The 20,628-nt window shown below is 39.2% G+C and overlaps 1 protein-coding gene across 11 annotated transcripts in view; it reads left to right on the plus strand.

The window, feature by feature from the left end:
* Positions 1-20,239, plus strand: part of MAP3K7 (mitogen-activated protein kinase kinase kinase 7) — a 47,148-nt gene extending 26,909 nt beyond the window's left edge. For 4 of the 11 annotated variants that reach the window (XM_020784991.3, XM_020785253.3, XM_020785345.3 and 1 more), the window contains 6 exons: positions 285-365; positions 6,724-6,791; positions 10,206-10,320; positions 15,567-15,628; positions 16,456-16,571; positions 19,395-20,239. In XM_020784991.3, coding sequence (XP_020640650.1) covers positions 285-365; positions 6,724-6,791; positions 10,206-10,320; positions 15,567-15,628; positions 16,456-16,571; positions 19,395-19,575 — 623 coding nt within the window. In that variant the 3' untranslated portion in view covers positions 19,576-20,239. The remainder of the gene's footprint in view (positions 1-284; positions 366-6,723; positions 6,792-10,205; positions 10,321-15,566; positions 15,629-16,455; positions 16,572-19,394) is intronic. The other 7 variants (XM_078380629.1, XM_020785077.3, XM_078380642.1 and 4 more) reach the window with 3 other exon arrangements.
* Positions 20,240-20,628: the final 389 nt, after the last annotated feature.

A 20,628-nucleotide genomic window follows, 5' to 3' on the forward strand; every position in this document is an offset into this window, starting at 1 on the left:
TTCCTCCTTCATCACCATTGCCCTTTGTTCATTTGCAGTTCATGTTTCTAATAACTAATAACACTGTGTTGTGTTATGTTGTTGACTCTAATTATGTCTGTTGCTTTTAACAATTGCTTTACAATTTTAAGCATGAATGGAAAGCTGTGCAGTTCATTCTGCATGTCCAGTTTGCATGAAATCTGGTTTAACCAATTTAAGTAGAAAGTGCAGTTTTCAGTCTGGATGATTTGTGTTACTATTGTAGCTGTTTGCATGTGTATTGTGTATATATGTTTTTTCAGCCTTTTCCAAACCTAAACGAGGCCATCGTAAAACTGCTTCATTTGGCAACATTCTGGATGTCCCAGAGATCATCAAACCAGGTATCGCATACCAGCTATGTGCGTCTGCTGAGACTGATACTGGGAGAATGATCAAATCTTTAAATACTTCTTGCTCCTGTTTATAAATTATTACTCTCTAGCACCAGCTTATCCGAGATGATCGCGCATCCATATCTTTTGCTCTTATCCCAATTTAACCATTGTTTTTGCTAACGTGTAGAAAAGTGAAGGTATTCATGGTTTTGATCTGGAAAAAAAATCCTAGCTCTGGTAGGATACAGATAGTTCTTTTAGCAGGAAGATGAGAACATAAAGCGAGTCTGCAGTTGCAGTCCTTAAATAATGTTTGTATCATTAAAAATTGATGTGATACATAATTTTCATATAGACATGATAATATAAACACTTATACATACATATGGTTTATATCAGCAGAACTGAAATGCTTTACACAAGTAATTTTAACTTATCTCTCGAACATCTGTTAAGAGTTGACGAAAGATTTTTTTTGGATACAAATGAACTGTTTACCAGTGGATGATCTGTTTTAATCGTTCATAATAAAACAAATGATTAATATAGTGGGCTGTACCAAATATAAATGACAAATACAAATAAAACATTGCACATATATTGAGATAACAGTACTGGAAAATACAACATAGCATAAATACACATTAAAGCCGTTCAGATTTCCACAAAATTTGACAAAAAGATTTTCATTATACAAAATTTAACAGGCTTGCTTAGTTTGTTCAGAAGATTAAATTAATTTACTTGCCATTGAATCTTTTCTTTTTATTCTAGAGAAAGGTTTCTCCTGTTTCTTAGCTATAATAGTTAACTTTTCAGCAAACAGTGCATCGGGAATAAATTGGAATACAGTGATCTGGATCATAAGAAGTGCTTCCAGAAAAGAGCTGGTGGAAGGGGATTTTCACATCCCTTCCTTTCCTTATGCAAAAGTATTTCTGGGAGCTTAGCAGATCTTCCTGAACTGGGTGGACTGTGAAACTTAGAGATGAAGGAGGGAAGGGAAAATCACTAAAATTTGGATGCAACCCCACTTAAAGAATTTACCTGTGACACATTTTTCATTGCTTCTCCTCTCGCTCTTCAGCCTCCTGGCATGCAGTACTTATTTGTTCAGAAGCCTTTGCCATCACTTAGTAGAACTGGAAGGTTACAATGAATAGAGGAAGTCTCTTTCTACCAGCCCCTTTATAAGCACTTTCTAGAATCCAATTTTCATTTTATATACTAGTAGTGTAATTTTTTTGGTCTTAAATATAGACTGTGATAAACTGTTCTCATGATAACTCTTTTTTTACCTGACACCAGGTGTTCTCTGTTATAATAGATATGTAGTGAATAACACAAAACAAATCTGAGAGTGTCCTGTTGTGGTCATGCCATATCTCCAGATATATGTGTTGATTTAAAATACCTTAATCCAGTGTCCAAGGCATTAAATACCAGGAATACAGGAGAGAAACAAGCTCTTATAGAATAGTATAGCCTTTCTCCTTTTCAGATCTCTGCAAATAGATTCACTTTTTGATTTAAAAAATGTTTTCTATTCAGTTATCAGATAATCTTAACTTTTCTCATTTCCTTGTTGAGTTTTAAAATTAATTCCATTATGTAAATAATTCATTACTAGTATTTTGAAGATAATAAATAGTTCATTCGTGTTTTTACTAGGGAAAATAGTTTATGGTTTTGAATAAAATCTATAGGCGAAAAACCACAATTTCACTGGTGCTGAATTATCAATATAACAAAAACAGTCCTCAGCAGAGCCCAGAAACCCAGAGCAAGTGTTAAAGGTGCAAGGTGGCAGCAGAGTAATCTTTGCTTCTTGATTTGCTGGTAGTAGCAGTTAGGGCCGTAATTGTGAAGTAGGTGAGTAATGCTGAATACTTCATAAATGAAACTAAGATTTGAGATACTTCAGTACTTCATCTCATGATTTCCCAGCCATAGCCAGTGTAGAAGGTATGTATTGCATCCAGCTATTTCTGGTCTAACCTGGCCACATATTTGATTGAATTAAGAGAGTGAAATGTCTGGAATAACCCACAGTTGAGTAATTACCCCTTCTTGCCACAAAATTATTTATTGGAGGGGTGTCAAACCTATGGGGTGTGGAGATGCAAGGATTTGCATCTGTGAACTTCTTGATTTAACTTAGGATCAAAGCCTGTGGATAAAGGATAAAGATTGCAACGTTATTTCTTTAGATTTGCCATTTGAAACACTCTGAATGAATAACCTTTATAAAATAGTATTTTCTAGCTAAATAGCTGAGCACATTTCCTGTGCCATTCACTTCATAGAAATTCTCCACATCCTGAGTAAAAAATGAAGACAATGTCACGCAGTCTGTCAGGATGTGGCAAGGGAAGCTTTGAAAGGAATTCTAAATAGGCAAGATGTAATGCCTAGGCTAGAACTTGGCCAGGATACAAGAGCCAACACCCTTGCTCTTGCCTCAGTGATAAGGAATTTCAGGCAACAAGTGGTTTAGAGCTTCTTCGTATATCCTCAGTTTCTGGAACAGTGGTGATTTGAAGCATTGGAGCCTGAGGGCATCTTAAGTAGCAATAAAATGGTTTTATTAAAAAACATTTGCAGGTAAATGCCAACAATAAATTCACATGAAATTGGTGTTTTCCAGTGGATCCAAAATACTTTGCACACATAACTTTAAAAATACATTCAGGCCATGATCAGTGTAGCTACTGCAGATGCTCATTAAATGTGGTTATGGTGAGCATGTAAGAGGACAGGGAAGTATTTCTCACAGAACCTCCATAGGCTGCATTGAAGGCAAATCTTGGAATTCCCCCAAGTTTCAGAAACAGCCCAAAACAGATCTGTTTTTAGAAATGGGGCTCTTGTTTAGGAGTATGGAGCCAAAACAGCAATACACTGCTGCTGTGCTTCCTGACAAAACAATTGAAATGACCCTGATAGTCTTCAGAATCTTGAATTGACTTTCAAGGTCGGTTCCATGTAAGTTTCTAGTCCTTTCTTTTGTAAGGGAAAGGTTCTTTGGAGGATGGGCCTCATTATGCTTAATTTAAAAATATTTATGCAGCAGGGCACTAGCATTATTTTCTATTGTGTTTCAGCTTTGGGATTCAGTGTCTGCTAAGAGAAAAGTGTTTTCTTTAAAATTAGAAAGATTTGTTAGAAAGGGGTTTTATGGTAGGAATTTAAAGCACTGGTTCTTAACCTTGGGTTACTCAGGAGTTTTGGACTGCAACTCCCAGAAGCCTTCATCACCAACTGTGCTGGCTGAGGTTTCTGGGAGTTGCAGTTCAAAAACATCTGAGTAACAAAGGTTAAGAACCACTGATTTAAAGCATTACTTTTGTCCCTACTCAGTAGCATAAATGGCCTTTGAAATATGCCACATTTCTTGAGAACATTGGATACAGTCCTGTAAGTGTTAGGTGCATCCATGTTCTGTCAGTGAAGTTTTAACTGCATGCCTAAGTGGAGTTGAAATCAGTGGGATATTGTTGCTCTTTGTATTGCCCAGATGGAATTCTGATCTCAGTCCATCGCTATAATACAGGGCTTTCCCCCCATCATCTACTGTGAGGTGCTTAGGTCTTATTTGTAGGAAAAAATTAAATTGTCAATGTAGTAGTCTTCCTGGCAAATATCTCTGAATTGTGTAATCATTTGAACTGAAACTGAAGTGTCTAAGTTTTGCAGAACAACATTCTGTTGTATATTAGTAGCATTTCTAGAACTTAAACTGGTGAAAATCACTTCCAAATGTATTGTAAACTAGGCTTACTTATTATAATACAGAAAGTTTGGATTTCTATGGTTGGATTCCTAAGCTAATGATTCAGGAGCAACAAGTATATATCAATATTCTGCTTGTTTGGCTGTGCTTGAGCTGCTTGTTATATACTGCTAATAGCTCATGGCAAAGAAAATGCTTAGCCTAATAGCTGCTTTAAACTTTTCCTGCTAATCGGGTGGTTTCTCATTTAAAACAGTGCTGCTGAGCACAATCATCTGGCATGTGTGTGTAGACGTGTGCATGCACACATTCACATATGTAATAGTCATATTAATTCTACCACACTATGATTATTTTATCTTTTTGATTATCATGATATAGTGTTTCAGCAACACATGTGCTGGGTTCTTTAGATTCACAGATGTTGCTAATCTGAAAGGAGGATGAGTATTCCAGATATTTTTTCAAGTTTATTTCAGCTGAGCTAATTTTAGAATTGAGCTCTTGAATGAAATGTGCACATAATTGTTGTATCAGTCATGGGTGGATCAGCTAGAGGTCCTTATTGAATTGCTAGCACAGGAAGGGCAACTGCATCAATGTATTAGTGAACACTTGGTTTTACTAAGATTCAAACTGGGTGTATTTTTTGCCAATGTAAGCTCTAAATTTTCATTTAATATATTTTATTGAAGCTGAGTTCTCCAGGTACCTAAAGTAGCTTAAATGGTTAATTGGACTACTTGGGTAATCTTTTTGAGTTTATGCAGTCAATATAGCAGTAAAGCATCCGTGTTTTGCAGCATGTCGTAACTGCTGTTTTTCAGAACTTGTCCAGAAATTCGGAACTACTTTGAAAGTTATAGTATCAGTAATACCAGATATCACCTGCTGAAAGAAACAGTGAAATAGAGGATAAAGGCTTAACAAACAAAACTGAAAAGCATAGTCTCACTTCAACTTCTGATTTCATTCTAGAACTGTAGAAGACATAATTCCCTTTTTCTAGTTGAAGAACTGGTTTAATCAAAAACCTTTGTGAAAAATAGATTTAAAAGCTATCAGAGTGCACATTGCTTCTGAGAAAGCACATGGATTTGAAACTAGTACCGCATAAGCAAAAGGCAGAAGTGTTTCTGTGCTTCTGAAAATCCTCTCCAGAGTGCTGAACAGTGAGGCTTGCTTGTGTAGGATGGTAGTACAAGATCTGCCAGTCTCAAAGAACTTCCTCCTTGCAATGCAGTCCCTTATCATATAGCCTTCACTGTTCAGGAAGTGGCCATGATCCTAAAGATGTTTTTCAGGAGCACACAAGAAAAGGGAGGTAGAAGGAGGACAAAGATCAATTTATACTAGTTACTTTCCCTCATGTGGAATAAGGGGGTTGTATAACCCACAACATTAAGGAGAGCTATATTCGGAAAAAGAAATCCTAGGTTTTAATGCTGCTTATATTGCTTGAGTTTCCATTCTCTTCCTTTTGTCCTCCTTAATTTAATCTGGCATTGAAATGTTCCCAGGTGACTTTTATTCAACCTTGAGAAAGGCAAAATAGGGTTTGAGATCTCTTACAACAGGCAGGCTGCCCGTTGGAAAAGCCCACATGATGAATTGAGAGACACTGGTTACGTTTATGCATGTGCTTGTCATTGTTGGAGAGCTTGCTCTGTAAGTGTTACCATTAGGGTGTAGTTTTTTTAAAAAGTTATGTCATGCAACCTTCAAAGACTAAGAATCCTGAATATTGTGTCAGCTGTTAATTGCGACATGTTAGTGTTTCCTTTTGGACAGCTGACCTCTTATCTCAGGGGTAATATAAACAGTGACCGCTGTGCTTCCAAAGTGTTTGCAGAAAATTCTACAGACCAAAAATGAGGTCTTCTGTAAATAGTTCCTTGATTAATTTGCAGACTTTAACAACATGTTCTATTTTTATATAGCCATCAATGGCATATAATTTTAAAAAAACAGTCTAGTAGCATTTGGTGGTGAGGCCAGAGGGAAATCAAATAATTAGGAGTTCCAGTCACTCTTTTAGTGCTACTGCCACTTGATATAGCTGATTATCAAACAAAACAAACAATTAAGAGCAATGTGATTGATTTAAAAATGAGAATTGGCATTTCCTGAGAGATGGGGCACACAGACCCTATTGAAGCCAGTACTGTTGATTAATCATTTTGCTGACTAACCCAAAGAAGTAAGATAGCTTGGCAACACGTTATCTTAGCAGCCCTGCTCTAGAAATCCCCATAACGTAACCTCCTTGAAATAGATGTCGTCATCAGTGCCAGTCCTCACCCCCACCCTCACTGCTCAGCCCGTTCAAGCACATGTGACAGAAGATGGTGAGGGAAAGTGCAGAAGCTATTCATGGGATAGGAGTGGTTATTGTGTTAGGATATGCTTTCTGTTGACACACCAGTGTGCAGGATGCTTCTTCCTCCTCTCCCCCTTTTTTCCTCTTAAAACTTTGCAGCTGTCTCTCAGCCATTCCCTCCCTCCCCATGTGCAAACACACTCTTTCTCTCCCTCTCACTGGATCTGTACAAATTCCAAGCTCTTTCTGCAACAGTCGCACCCTTCTTATTTTGTTGAAGTGCATTTCAGCTTTTCTTTTCTTCTTCTCAGCAGGCAACGGACAACAGAGGCGCAGATCCATTCAAGATCTTAGTATTGCTGGAACAGAAACCAACCAGGTAAAAAAGAAAATCACCTACTTTTTGACACTCAAATGGTTTATTAGATTATGGTCTGAGTTTTGAAAAGAATAGACTTTCATCTCATTCAAGTAAGGTATGAAAAAAATTAAATTATAACGAAAGTGGTTTTGGTCCATATTCTTGAAAAATACTAGCACTAGGAAAGTATAGTAGGCAGCTGTCAAGAAACTCATTCCCAGCTCTGTACTATATTATGGTCACTAAACTTAGCAAGAAAGTCTTAGTATTTTGTACCATTGTTTGCTGCAGTTGTTTCTTTGCTCTGTGTTTCTTCAAAACTTAACAATGGCTTCCAAGCCTGTAATCCTGGTGAACCCTAAATAGAAACAGACTGCAGGCACATGTAATGCTGTGAGTTAATTTTTTAAAAATTAATCATTTCCATTCCGCTGTATGATACTTTGATTTGGTTAAGTGCAGAGGAGTCATCTTGACAAATCTCTACACATACCTAGAATGCAGTCTTCGTATACTTTAATGCAAACCCCAGTGTGTTTAGTGAGAATTCCACCAAATAAATGTAAATAGGATTTCAACCTTGGTTAATTTACCAGCTTCATTCTTGCTAAAATTTTCAACATTGATGTGAATTTGAAAACCTCTGATATATTGTTTGGGAAAACAGGACTGCTGAGATATATGTAGATGCTCAGATGTACCCATCATATTACTTGGTTTTACAAAGTGTTCTTCAGAACAAGTATGTGTGTGCATACCAGACTCAATACTTTGTCAATGTAGTTAGTGGTTCATAGTGAAAAAATAAGAGGTAATACTAGAATGAAGCTATCATGTGCTGTGTTATTTGCATAGTAGCAGTTTTGACACTGCGGTATATTTGTTTCTAACTATTTTTCAGTGCACGTGTTTAGTGTAGGATTAATGTTTAAGAGGACTATATCTTAATGCCACTTTGCATAGTTCCTGAGATTTTGTGAAACTTTGGAGTGTGCTCTTCAAAATTTATAATTATATTCTAGCACACATTTCTGATTGGTGCAGAGTTGAGATTAGATTGAGCTGTGTTATAGACAACCCCTTCTGAGGCAAGAGAAGTAACCTGCAACACACATACGGAATCATAGTGCAAAGGGTGAAATAGTTTTTGTCCTTCAAGCAACTGCCCATGTAAGATAGTTCAAGAAAGGCAAGAGTCAACTCACCTTAAATGCAGTTATCCCTCTATGTCATATCTGCATTCACATAATATAATTGCAACCCTGTGCACTTCCAACAGCAAAGTAGGACGTACAGTTTTATAGCAACACTGACAACCAGTCTCATAGAGAACTTGGCAACTATAATTCTCCTTAATCATGGTGTTTGCTTTCCATTGCCCACTTGCTATCCAAGCTGGAAAGACAACAATCAATATGAGAATGGCAGAAATACCTTCATAAGGAGCCAGTCTATACATATGTTCAAACACAGTGTGTAGTTTGGGTTTATTGCAGCCCAGAGTGGCTGCCATTGGTTACTCAGTGGAAAGGAGAAGAGCTACTGAAGCTGCAACCCAGTGCTCCATGCCTCCTTTCGGATCATGATACAAATCCCCTGATGGCTGCATTGGTGCTGAAGGCAGCATCAGCCTGCAAGCAGTGCATTTTTTTTAGGAACAAAGGAACAATTAGGAATAAAGAAGTGCCAGTGAGAATGGCTAACACATGGACTGATGGCCTTGCTTAATCAGCCTGTCATTTCCTTTCATTTTGTGCAGCATGTCATTCTAGGTTTATTAGGGGTGTTAAGGCTTGTTGTGGTCTCATCTAGTCTTCTTATTTACGAAATGATATAATGCCATCAAGGTTCAAGTCAAACGAAGTGCTCATGAAAATGTGCCAGTATTTATGTGTCTTTTTAAAAACATAAATGGGATGTTAAATGAGCCAAGTGTGGAACATGGAGCTGGGAAAGGGGACATTAATCATTTGTTCCTCCAAGTGTGAATTGGGGAGGAGGACATGTTTGCAGTAGGAGATCATCAGTATGTTGTCCCTTTTACCATAACTTCTATTGACGTTAAGATGCTGAAAGAAAAATATGCAGAATGTATGAATTGTCTGTGAAGAGAGGCAAACATCCCAATTGTACATTAGAGACAAATTGATAGGCAAGTTAACTTCTATAGCTTACATGGGTTTGATTTAAATCAATTGGATTTAAATCATGATTTCAGTCAGTATTCCGAAAGACTCGGTTTTATCACTGATTTTTCTTCCAAAGCGTGCTCTTGCTTCCTGTAACCTCAATACATATTTTCCAAACTCTCCTTGCTCAGATTGTCTCTGTCTCCAAAGTCCTCTATTCATTTGGCATGTCTAGTGAATAGAGGTAAGTCTTGACTTTGTAGACAGAATGTTGCAGAGGGACAGTAGATCATACCGCCACCCTAAAAGAACAAGCATTACTCAAGAAAAGTATGGAAGATACTGGATATTTTAACAGAGCTTCCAAAATTTTCCAACGTTATACTGTATCTTGTTAGAAGGAAGAACTTCAGTCAGAACTGGACTCTTGGGCTGATTAGGACTATTATTTCTTATCACCATATATTACTGTGTCTCCATATGTTGCTCATAAATCTCTGGAAAGTCCAGTTTGAGAACTGCACCTTTTCAGATACCATCAGAAAAAGAGAACTGGTTGAGAATGAGTACTTTGCAAGATAGAATAACCTAAATAACCACTACCGAATGCCTATAGAACTTCATGGACCTGTGGACCCTACTTATTAGATTATTGTCTCAGAACATTGAATTAGAATGTATACCCCCTATTTTGTAATGAGATATTTAGTCTATAACTATCCTCATGCAGGGCCTTTGAAAAAGCCATTTTAAAATAAGAATTTAAAAAGTCCAATTTAAATTATACAAATCTTTTGTTGTTGATTTAAATTGTTGGTATTTATCCAGTCTGTTTAGAGCAGGGATGGGAAACTGCTATTTGAAATGTTCGTAGTCTGCAACTCCTGTCAGCCCTACTAAGGATAATCTAATAGCAAGGAGTGCTGAGAGCTTTAATTTAGTAACAGCTGGAGCACTGCAATGTACCCTCCCCATTCTAATGATTTCTGGGGTGAAATAGTGTTGCTGTGTTGCATATGTGGAAGACAAACAGTGTCATGTTCAGATTTTCTGGCTTGCAATTATTGAGTCACTGCCAGGATTCTTGGAGATGTGCACAGCTGCTAGCTTGTCACATGCTCAAGAATCCCAATGGATTACCAGGTAGAAGTGATTGAATACTGTGCCATTTGCTTTCTACCTGCGTAACAAAGCAACAGAATTCCGGCCATTGTGATTCTAGTAATTTTGCACTTTGAACAATGTCATTTGATAACTATGTTTTTAGTGATAATAGCATGATTTCTTAAAACTGTTTGTACAGGAAAGCAGAAACAGTAGTAGGTCATCTAGTCCTAGTGTGAGAATGATCACTACCTCGGGACCAACCTCTGAAAAACCAGCTCGCAGTCTTCCATGGACACCTGATGATTCTACAGGTAAAATTCCCTTTGGGAATTTAACATTTAACATTTTGAGTTTTTGAGTTGGCTTAATGATTGACATTTACAAGACTTATATGTATGTGTCTGAAATTAGACCTTAAGATACTGCATGGCATCAGTGGTGAGCATTGCTGAGCACTTGCCTTGGGACAAAACATTAGCCCTATTCAATGTGTGGAGATCCAGAGGTGATAGTTATTTGGGGATGAAGGTATGTCCTGCCCGAGCCCAATAAGTCCTGCAGACTTTTCTGCATTCTGCATAAAGTCTACATCAGAGGTCGTCAACCCCCAGTCCGCGGCCCGGTGCCAGTCCGCGGCCTGAGATGTACTGGGCCACGAAGACAGACCTCCTGCCCCCCCGCACACACTCCCCTTCCCACAGCTGTTTTACACATGTGTGCCAGCACCGGCGTGAGTGCTCCCCCACCCCTTCACGCATGCGCCAGTGCCCAAGCGCCTGCACGAAGGCGTGGGTGGGCAGTAAGGAAGGTGCCCCTGTGCATGCACGAAGGGGTGGATGAGGCAGGCGCTCCCCCACCGCGCCTGAGAGAGAGTGCGCACCTGTGGGGGGTGCCTTCGTCAGAGGCCCAGCCGGTCCGTGGTCCCAAAAAAGTTGGGGACCGCTGGTTTACATAGACATTGTTGGCACATTCAGCAGAACACGCAGCATGTCCGTGATTGGCTATCAATGTCAGAAGGGCTGCCAATTGTCAGCTCAACATGCTTATAGTGTCTATGGAGACCTTTGCACTCAACAACCAAAAGTCTTCTGGAATTCTGGGTGGAGTGAAGACACAGACGGCAGGCTGAAGTCCATGCCCCTACCTCCATTTGTAGTCTCATGCCTGTTCAGGCTGAGTAGGGCATCTGCATAGCTGTGGGTGGTCCTGTTCCTCATTGACTCTTGTTTGCTGCCTAGCATAGAACACAAAAGAGCAGCCACAGCAGTCACAAGGAGGAATAGTAGAAGCAGCCCTCACTCTCACAGAAGACAAGCAAACAGTTGCCATCACATGCTTGCCTGTGTGCCTCTTTTTCTTCGGAGATGCTAGACTGTATGAGCAATGGATTGTGGGTGGGCCTTTAGACAGTACATATACAGGGTCAGTTTTTCTCACAAACCAGATATGGAAGAACATATTTTGTAAATTATTCCAGTGTGAAACAAATCATTGATTTATAATTTATTGCCTGAAATCCTGTTGCTTTACAAAAGTGTAACAGTGAATTGACGTAGGTTAAGAAATCTCTCTATGCAGTATTTGTTGCATACTGAGTTGCGCAACTCTGCATGCACAAATAATGCCTATGGAGATATCTTAATTTATGGCTATTTGTTGCAAAAACTTACAACTTTTCCATAACCGCACAACAGGATTTCAGCTATTTAATGTATTGCACATGTACATGTCTCTGCTAAAGTTGAGATAAGTAATGGTGAGTTCTGGAGTTTTTTAAGTTGAAGAGCTCATAATAATGATCATAAATACTTCTCTACCTCAGTGACTCAGTTTGTGAAGCAGCAAATAGTTATGAAAATTATGAAATTATGACATAGCTATCTGCACACTCTTTCTATTATGTACTGACCTCGGTGGCAAAAGTTATTACCAGTTTTACTTGAGACATCTATGTTTCTGTCTAACTGTGATTTTCATATTTACACACAATACAGTACACAGTAATCAGTAGAGTGAAGATTTCTGACATGTCATATTTTTTCTGCAACCTATAAGTACTTATAAGTAAGTTTAAGCAAGTTTATGAGTAATCTGGTATTACATAGTTTTTGTTTTGCCTGAAAAGTTATATTTTGACCTTTTAAAAGTGTTACATCATATTTCCTCTTAATTTTGAAAAAAAAAACATATTTTGATCACATTTTGGTCATTGGCAACCCTCCTGATAAAACAGCAAACTATGCAAGGGAGATGGATAGTCACAAGGCTTTCTGACTCACCTAATTGCTGCAGTGACTGAGAGAAAGATGTGCAGTTTCAGTAGATGAAACAAGTTATGTAAATGGAAGATATGTAACTAATAATATTATTGGCACTCTGAAGTGTGGTAGGCCTTTTTGTGAAACTGTACATAAAGTAAGTAAGTACACTATTGCTATGCTCTTTGACGATTCTATGAAACTACTCTTGCCGGGTGCTGTAAAAATGGGAAACATCCTCCTCTTTATAACAAATGCTACTCCATATATGATTAAGGCAGACAAGGGACTTAAACTTCTTTCCAAAAATAATCCATATCACATTTTGCATATGGTTTACACAAAGCAACCAAAGGGATTCAAAGCAAGCTCCTACTTTGGCTCTCCCTCCCCAACCTGTTGTGATGTGTTAGGGGACTTTCTGAAACTTTGGCTGGAAACTTGATACAGTCAACCCTTGACTTATGAACTTAATCCGTTCCAGAAAGACGTTCATATGTCGAAAAGTTTGTAAGTCAAAGTACCATTTCCCATTAAAATGCATGGGAATGGAATTAATCCATTCCAGCATTTCAAAAAAAACACAACAAAATAAATAAATAAATAAAAAGAGCAAGTTCCATGCTAAAAAAACCACACACATACCAAAAAAAACCCACACACAGAAACACAACCCCCCCCCGTCCAAACACACCCTCCAAAACATACACAAAAGTTTTTTTTAAAAAAGGACTTATCAGTCCGAAGCCTGCCAGTGCTACGGTGCCTCCGCCGCAGCCAGGGAGAGCAGTCAAGCGCCCGGCCAGCTCTAGCCTCCCGGCTTCCCCCGGTAGGCCTGGTCTATTCCCCGGGAAAGCCTGCAGGCGCCAATTGCGGTGGCGGGAGACTCCTGGGAGGTCTCCAATGGCAGCAGAGAAGCCCTGGGAGCTTCCCCGCTGCCATCAGAGACCTCCCTGGGGGACCCCGCTGTCGCGATCGGTGCCTCCGGAGGTCTCAAAGGGCTTTCCTCCCGACATCAGAGGAAGCTGTTTGAAATTCAAATTTCAAGCCCTTTCGCCCTGCCTTTTTGCCTTCGGAGCTCTCAAACAGCTTCAATGTTGGGGGGAAAGCCCTTTGAGAGCTCCAAAGGCGCCAATCGCAGCAGCGAGGACCCCCCAGGGAGGTCTCCCAGAGCTTCTCCGCCACCATGGGAGACCTCCCTGGGAGTCCCTGCCACCGCGATCAGCGCCTTCGGAGCTCTCAAGGGGCTTCCTCCGATGTCAGGCAGAAAGCCCTTTGAGAGCTCTGAAGGCAAAAAGGCAGGGAGAAAGGGCATGACAATAAATTGATTTGTCTGGAATTACATCATGCCACATGGCTCCAGAGTACCCTCAGGGCACCTTTCAACATTACATAAAGTAACCACCAAAACAGCACAATAAAACGTCAAACACTAATAGTTAAACACTAATAGTTAAACACTAATAGTTAAACACCAGAAGCCACTGGCAATGGTGCGGCTAAAAAATATTGTAAGTAAGTAAGTAAGTAAGTAAGTAAGTAAGTAAGTAAATAAATAAATAAATAAATAAATAAATAAATAAATAAATAAATAAATAAATAAATAAATAAATAAAGAGAGCACCAAACAAAGTGTTAAAACATCCAGTGATTTGCATTCAGTATTTTCTCTCTAGACAATTTCTGAAATAAAAATGTGTTACGGTAGCTTGGAAGCCACCTGTCCGTCATTGCTGTAGCGGCATGTCATCTGCCAATAGCGTGACGGAAGCTGGGACATAAGGGGTGGAACCAGGGTATATAAGGAGAGTGAATGGGTGTGAGTGCTTGAGATAGGGACGAGATAGGGACTGGTTAGGGACCAGTTAGGGTGTTAGGGTTTGTTCCTATTGTGAAGAACTGTGCTATATGGTGAGGGTCTGTGAGAGAGTGTGTGAGTGAGTGATACTTTATTACATTGATTGCCTTATTATTTGTGTTATTAAAGTGATTTACCATTCCTTTTGTTGTAATCAATAAACACAAGTTTTTATTTTGAAAATCATACATTTGCCTGAAGATTCATTTGAGGGAATGGTTGGTGGCAGCTTGAATAAAGTGTGTGTGAGAGTGTGACGTGGCAGCTCCTTTGTGACGTGTGAGGAGGCTGTCACAAGATGTTTTGCCATTTTTCTATAAATCAACTGAATTCTGATTCATAGATCTTTGTGGAGAGAGTTCATCATGGGAATGCTGAAAAATCTTGGCTGCTGCTTCTGGTTGCTTTAACTTCAGATAGGGCCTTGTGCCAATCCCTCTTTTTCATTCTGAAGCTGCTTGCGCAGTGACCATTTGTGGAAGGAAGCATCCTGAGCAGTTCTGGTGCAGTGATGTGTGCAAGTGCCATACACAGGCATGGGATGCTTTGTCCTCATTGCACATACAAAACGCACCTTGACTGAAGAAAGCAAGGAGGCTTCGGCAGATAGTTCTGTGCATACTTCAGAATCTAGTGAAGGTCTCAGTTATGCCGGTCAACAGAATATATGTTCAACATGCGTGCATTTCAGAGTTTTGATGCTTGTGTTAAAAATGATCTGATAAAAAATGTCCCCTTTTTAAAAATGTTTTATGTAATTTCCTTCTCTGTTCTTTTCAGTCACTTTTAAGATGGTTACTGCCTTTATTGCTGGGCAGATTTGGACTATTTCTGTCATTATACAGTATTTTCTCCACTGGATGGTCTCAGACAACCAAGCACAGCGCAGCAGCTCTTTATAGTGAGCATGGTAGAGGGAAGAAGCCTTTGATTGACACATAAAATTTCTGTCAGTCTGTCCTTGCTGATAACCAGGTGGAGGAAGAGTCTATTTTAAGGATTACGTCTTTATAGACTTCCTTAAAGAAGAACATGAGGGAATGTAAGAAATGCTATTTTGAAAAGCTCTTTGCCTACGAAACCTGTTTTCATACTTTGGGCATCCCCAATAGCACATAGCAACCGGAAAGGGTAAAATAAAAAGTAAATAAAATCATGAACATTTGTGTTGTGAATCTGAGGCTGCGATGTTTCAGCTACTATGGATTTCTAAATGCATTGGTGCTGAAAATGCATTAATTTGTGGTTGGTTAGGATAATCTAATGAAATCATAATACAGTCAGATGTAATGTAATCTGATGCCATTTGGTGCTTAACTGTACTACATGCTCTCCCATCATTTCATGGTAAAATCAGTGTTTCACTGAAATGTTAATTTGCAGTATGTTTTGTGATCACATTGAACACTTAGTACTCAGAATATCTATTTTTTTCCAACAGACACCAATGGATCTGATAATTCCATCCCAATGGCATACCTTACTTTAGATCACCAATTGCAAGTAAGTCATTGTTGGCATGTATTATGTTAAAGCAACATTTGTACTCTCACTTAACTTGTTTGACACAGAAGGGGCATCTAGAGGAGGGCGTCTGAAGATGACCTTAAGCAACATGTGTGAAGAGATTTTTTATATCCCAATTTGGTCTTATCTTAAAGCCAAATTTGAATGAATTTAGAAACTCGGGGTTCATAGAGTCCCCAGAGCTTATCAGGAACCACATGCTCAAGTATCTTACCCCAGAAAGTTACCAGCCAGTCTAAAGTTGTCCTTCTTGTCAGAGTCCAGATTAGATTTCCTTCATGTGGTTCAAATAGAGCCACTTTCAAAATGGGTGGTAGTACTCCCTCACTCAAGGAAAGGGTAACTTTCTGGACCCATTTGGCTATATTACTAGCCATACTACACAGAAAAAGGTAGAGTGCGGTTGGTCACTCTTGCTCAATCATCCCATCTGCATCTTTGGGTCTCAGAAGTTGAAACTTAACTGGATCTGAGACTGCTATGGATTCCTCCTTCAGTGGGACTGTGACATTTGAATCAGGCTAGACATGGGTGATTTTACGCTGGAAGTGTCTTGCAAATTGATATGAACAGGGCATTGAGGCTGTGCCCCGTTGCTTTTCAGGTTCTGATAACCATAGTGGGTGGCACTATGAGATTGTGATGGATCAAAAGATGCTTTCAGGAGAGAATATACATCTCAGGTCTGATGAATAAACTTGCTGAGATGTTTTCAGGAGATTGTATGCAGAAAGGTTTTAACATACGTACATAAAGGTTGGGTTAAGAGAATTAATTTTTAACATGTTTGATTTTATTTTCAGCCTCTAGCCCCATGTCCAAACTCAAAAGAATCCATGGCTGTATTTGAACAGCACTGTAAAATGGCACAAGAATATATGAAAGTTCAAACAGAAATAGCATTGCTATTGCAGAGAAAGTAAGTTTATGAAATGTGTTCTATTAATCATTGATACTTTTACTCCAGTATCTTATAAAATAATAATTGCATGACTATCAATACTGATTGAAGAACAGCATTTTCCTGTTCTGTCATAGTTCTGTCTGCAATTACCTTGAATTACAAAAGAAAAATTGTGTATTCCAATAGGAGATAAAGAGAGGTAAAATAAGTGTGTAAATACATGTCTTTATTCTGCACCATGTACCAGGCTTGAACTCTCCTTCTTAAAAATTGCTTGGAATAGTAGATTGTGCTTCTATATGAAGCACATCATCTATTGTAGCCTGCAGAGTGAGCAAGATACTATATATCAGGCCCAGTGCTCTGTTAATCGGACACTCTGGAAAGTGTCCACGGCTCCAGAGTATTGGCACTGTGATTAGAATCAGTTCAGTGTTCTGTGTGATGCAGTAGCAAGCAGGTCCTCTTCATCTCCCAGGCAGGCTTCACGATTCTTGGATCAGTCTCTGTCAAGACCTGATAAACATATGCTGTCCTTTTCTCAGCAGCCTCACCAGTGCCTGGCCGACTGGGTCTGGAGCACTTCCTGCTTCTGACGGCATTCTGTTGTGAGTGGTCAGGCAGCATGGGCTTCCTCTCCTGAGTCAGTGAGCACATCTTTGTTTGCTGCCTGTGTCATGCCACAGAGCACCCTTCTCTTGTCAGTCCATTGCTACTTTTTCAAGGGATAGCTGTGTTAGACTGTTACAGCATGTATCAGAAAACCAAAATATTCATAATAAAATAAATCTGTTGCTTTTAAAAGGTGCAGTCAATACTATCCACTCATGAGTCCCAGTATGTTGCCCTGTGAGAGTAAATGTGCTTTCATGTGTTGAAATAAGGGATACAAAAAGTAAATAGTTCTTACTGATTCTTTCCAAGTAACTCCCCAAGGATCACATGGAGAAGTTGGTCTCCATAAAATGAGTAGTGCTCATGCTGTGGTGCACTTAAAGTCTCTCCAGTTTGTACGTATGAATGACCTCCATATGTCCACCACTGCAAAGGTCTGAGCTGTCCTTCCACATGTGGCATGCCAAAAAAACACCATAAGAAATACCATTCAGCTGGCAGGAAAAAGTGTGTTCTGCATAGTTACTAGCAAGAAGGTGTGGTCCCTTAGGGCTGGACAGGCCATGTGGGGCAGTAGAAAGTTGCTCAACCCCTCTGTTAAAAAAAAAGGGGGGAATGCACACTGCCCAGTAGGAAACTTCAGAGCCCCGAAGAAAACTTTGAAAAATAATTCCTTTCAAATCTGCATGGAATATTTGGGCATCTAAAATTAGAGACAGAAAGTGTTTTGAATGCATACCTCATCCGTTAATTGAAATGACAGTTGTGAAAAAAATAGTCTACATGACTTTTCCTCCTTCTATTTTAGTGAGAGTTCATCTTAACATAGAACAGGAGCTATTTTAAGAACAGGGTAAAATGACAAAATTTAAACTGTCTTTGAACATAGAACATTACGGTATATATTTAGCTAGGGCTCTCCCCCCTCCCTTTTTTGAAAGATGTAAAAGAACTTTGCAGGCCAGTAGTGGCATAGCAAAAGCACCAGAGACTGAATTAATGGGGGGGGGGACCTAAACTTTATGGAGAAGAAAGCAATAAACTTTATTTATTGGTGTTCAGTACAATTTTATAGTTTATTGATTGTTGCTTCATAAACTTGGTGTATCTAGTTAAACTCAGACACAGCTTTGGCACCAGTAATACGTGTCACCATTCTGTGATTTCCTTTCCTTGTTAACACATGGTTTCATTCACTCATCATATAGCATCATATAGTTTTCCCATTTCTGCCAGGAAATGCATGATGTTTTTTTGTTGCAAGTTGGATTTGCCATCACAGTTAAGTTGGCACTAATGAAATAACAGTTGAACTGGTTACTTATTATTTACCTTTCAGGCTTGTATATACATAGTAGCAATGAAAGTATTTCAAAGATCAGTAACTTAAGCTTATGATGACCCTGTGATTGGGGTGAGCTAGTGAAAAAATATCAGTAGTCCTGAGAATCCACAGATGTTGCTCCAACATTAATGGCTGGGAAAAGTCTGGGGTTACCTCACTGGCAATTTTCTAGATAGTATGATTCTCCTGGCTACAGTTTCATATGGGAGCCTTCAGTGTCCCCTTATAGTTTCCTTAATTATTAAACTGGTAAAAGCACCATGCTTGTGAAAAGCAGCCTTCTTGCAATATGTCTGTCCAGGAACTACAGACCACTAGTAAATGGAAAACTACTTCTCTTAATGATTTTAGAAGAGGTAGCCATGTTATTCTGTGCTAGCATGACAGGTGAAAACAAGAGAGAGAGAGATGACAAAAATCTTCTGCCACCTAAAAGACTAACAGCTATATGTTAATGTGAGCTTTTGTGGACAGGCCCTCTTCCTCAGACTTCTTCAGCTTCAGTAATCTGCACACAAGTCTCCCAAATCTTACTGACTAAATAATTCTCTTACCGTTATTAATTCATTTAGGACTGGTTCACAAGGCCTCCAGCCAGCCACCAGTTTCTCATTGTTGTATGGGTTGGGATAGGCACATCACTGGAACAATTGTAAATGCATAATATATGTACATGCATACCACATTTACATGTGACACACCACAACAGGAAGGAGGGCTTCCCCCTGCACCTTACTGTGGCTCTGTCACACATCAAGTAGTTTTTTGAGATTCAAACAGTCAGTGCTAGCTCTGCCTAAAGATACTCTTTAGGCACCTAAATATGTTATTTCTCTTTAGATTCTCATTTTATCTTCCTTTGTTTAAATTTAATTCAGGCAAGAACTAATAGCAGAACTGGACCAGGATGAAAAAGACCAGCAAAATACTTCACGTCTGGTACAAGAGCATAAAAAGCTTTTAGATGAAAATAAAAGCCTTTCCACATACTACCAGCAATGCAAAAAACAATTGGAGGTCATCCGAAATCAGCAACAAAAACGTCAAGGGACATCATGATTCAAAGAGACTTCAAATTGACAGTGATGCACAGAAAAACTTTCTTTTTTAAATTATCACATAATAGGACAACTTCTGAGTGTTTCCTTATTGATGTGTGCTGAATATGTAGACATACCTGCTGCTCTTCCAGCATCAGTTCAGTATCTTTATTTGGGTGAAGGTTGAGTTTTTTCCGAAAGGTAAGAACAGCTACATGTGTAATCAGCAGCACTAAACATAAAGCAACATGCAATGAACTCTGGCTGTTTGCATGCCCCTTGTGTGATGGCTGCCCTACCAAAAGCGGCTAAGTGGCTGCTAAATTGTAAGATCTTTTGGTGTTAATGCAATAGAAGCAATATAGAATTTTTCCATTTTTAGACTTTTTGTTTTTCTCTCATCTTGGACTGTTTGCAAGAACTGCCCATTTCCCCAGAACTCAGCCTTCTTCAAGCTCACAACATGATGTAGGCTGAACAATGAATTCTTTTAAATAGTTCCATCCTCAGTATTAAAGATAAGAAGTCTAAACTGATGTCACCATTGTTAGTTGAGTGTTTGGTTACCCTGCGTCTTATAATCATACCATCTTGTATTTTCTTTGATTTGGGGTCAAGGGATGAGAAGGGTATGGTGTCAAGGCCATATATGCAATGTGAGGATAAAGATTCATTAAGCCAAACGGTTCTGGTTATGTTATTTAATTATGTTTAGAACTGGCTCCTGTCCACCTAGAGTTTGTCACCTTGTAACCAAAGTGCTGGGCGCATTCTCATATATCTCCTGAAGCAGTGGGAGAAAAAGTAACTGTTGCTTCTCCCAGCACTGCTCAGGAGCATACAACATTCTCTGATCTGCCATCTCAAGCAAGATTCCTGGTACATTTTGCCCTGAAGGGGCAGGCAAATGACATGATTGGGACAAAAAGAAAGAAGACCTGCTGCCTTCTCTCGTGCATTGAGAGATTTTGATCAGAAGTGGGAAACGTGTCCCTCCAGATTTTGAGGAACTCCAATTCCCAGTAGCCTGATCAATGGAGAGAGAAGATGGCAATCATTCATCAATGTCTGG

Source organism: Pogona vitticeps, chromosome 1 (assembly GCF_051106095.1).
Source record: "Pogona vitticeps strain Pit_001003342236 chromosome 1, PviZW2.1, whole genome shotgun sequence".
Lineage (NCBI taxonomy): Eukaryota > Metazoa > Chordata > Lepidosauria > Squamata > Agamidae > Pogona > Pogona vitticeps.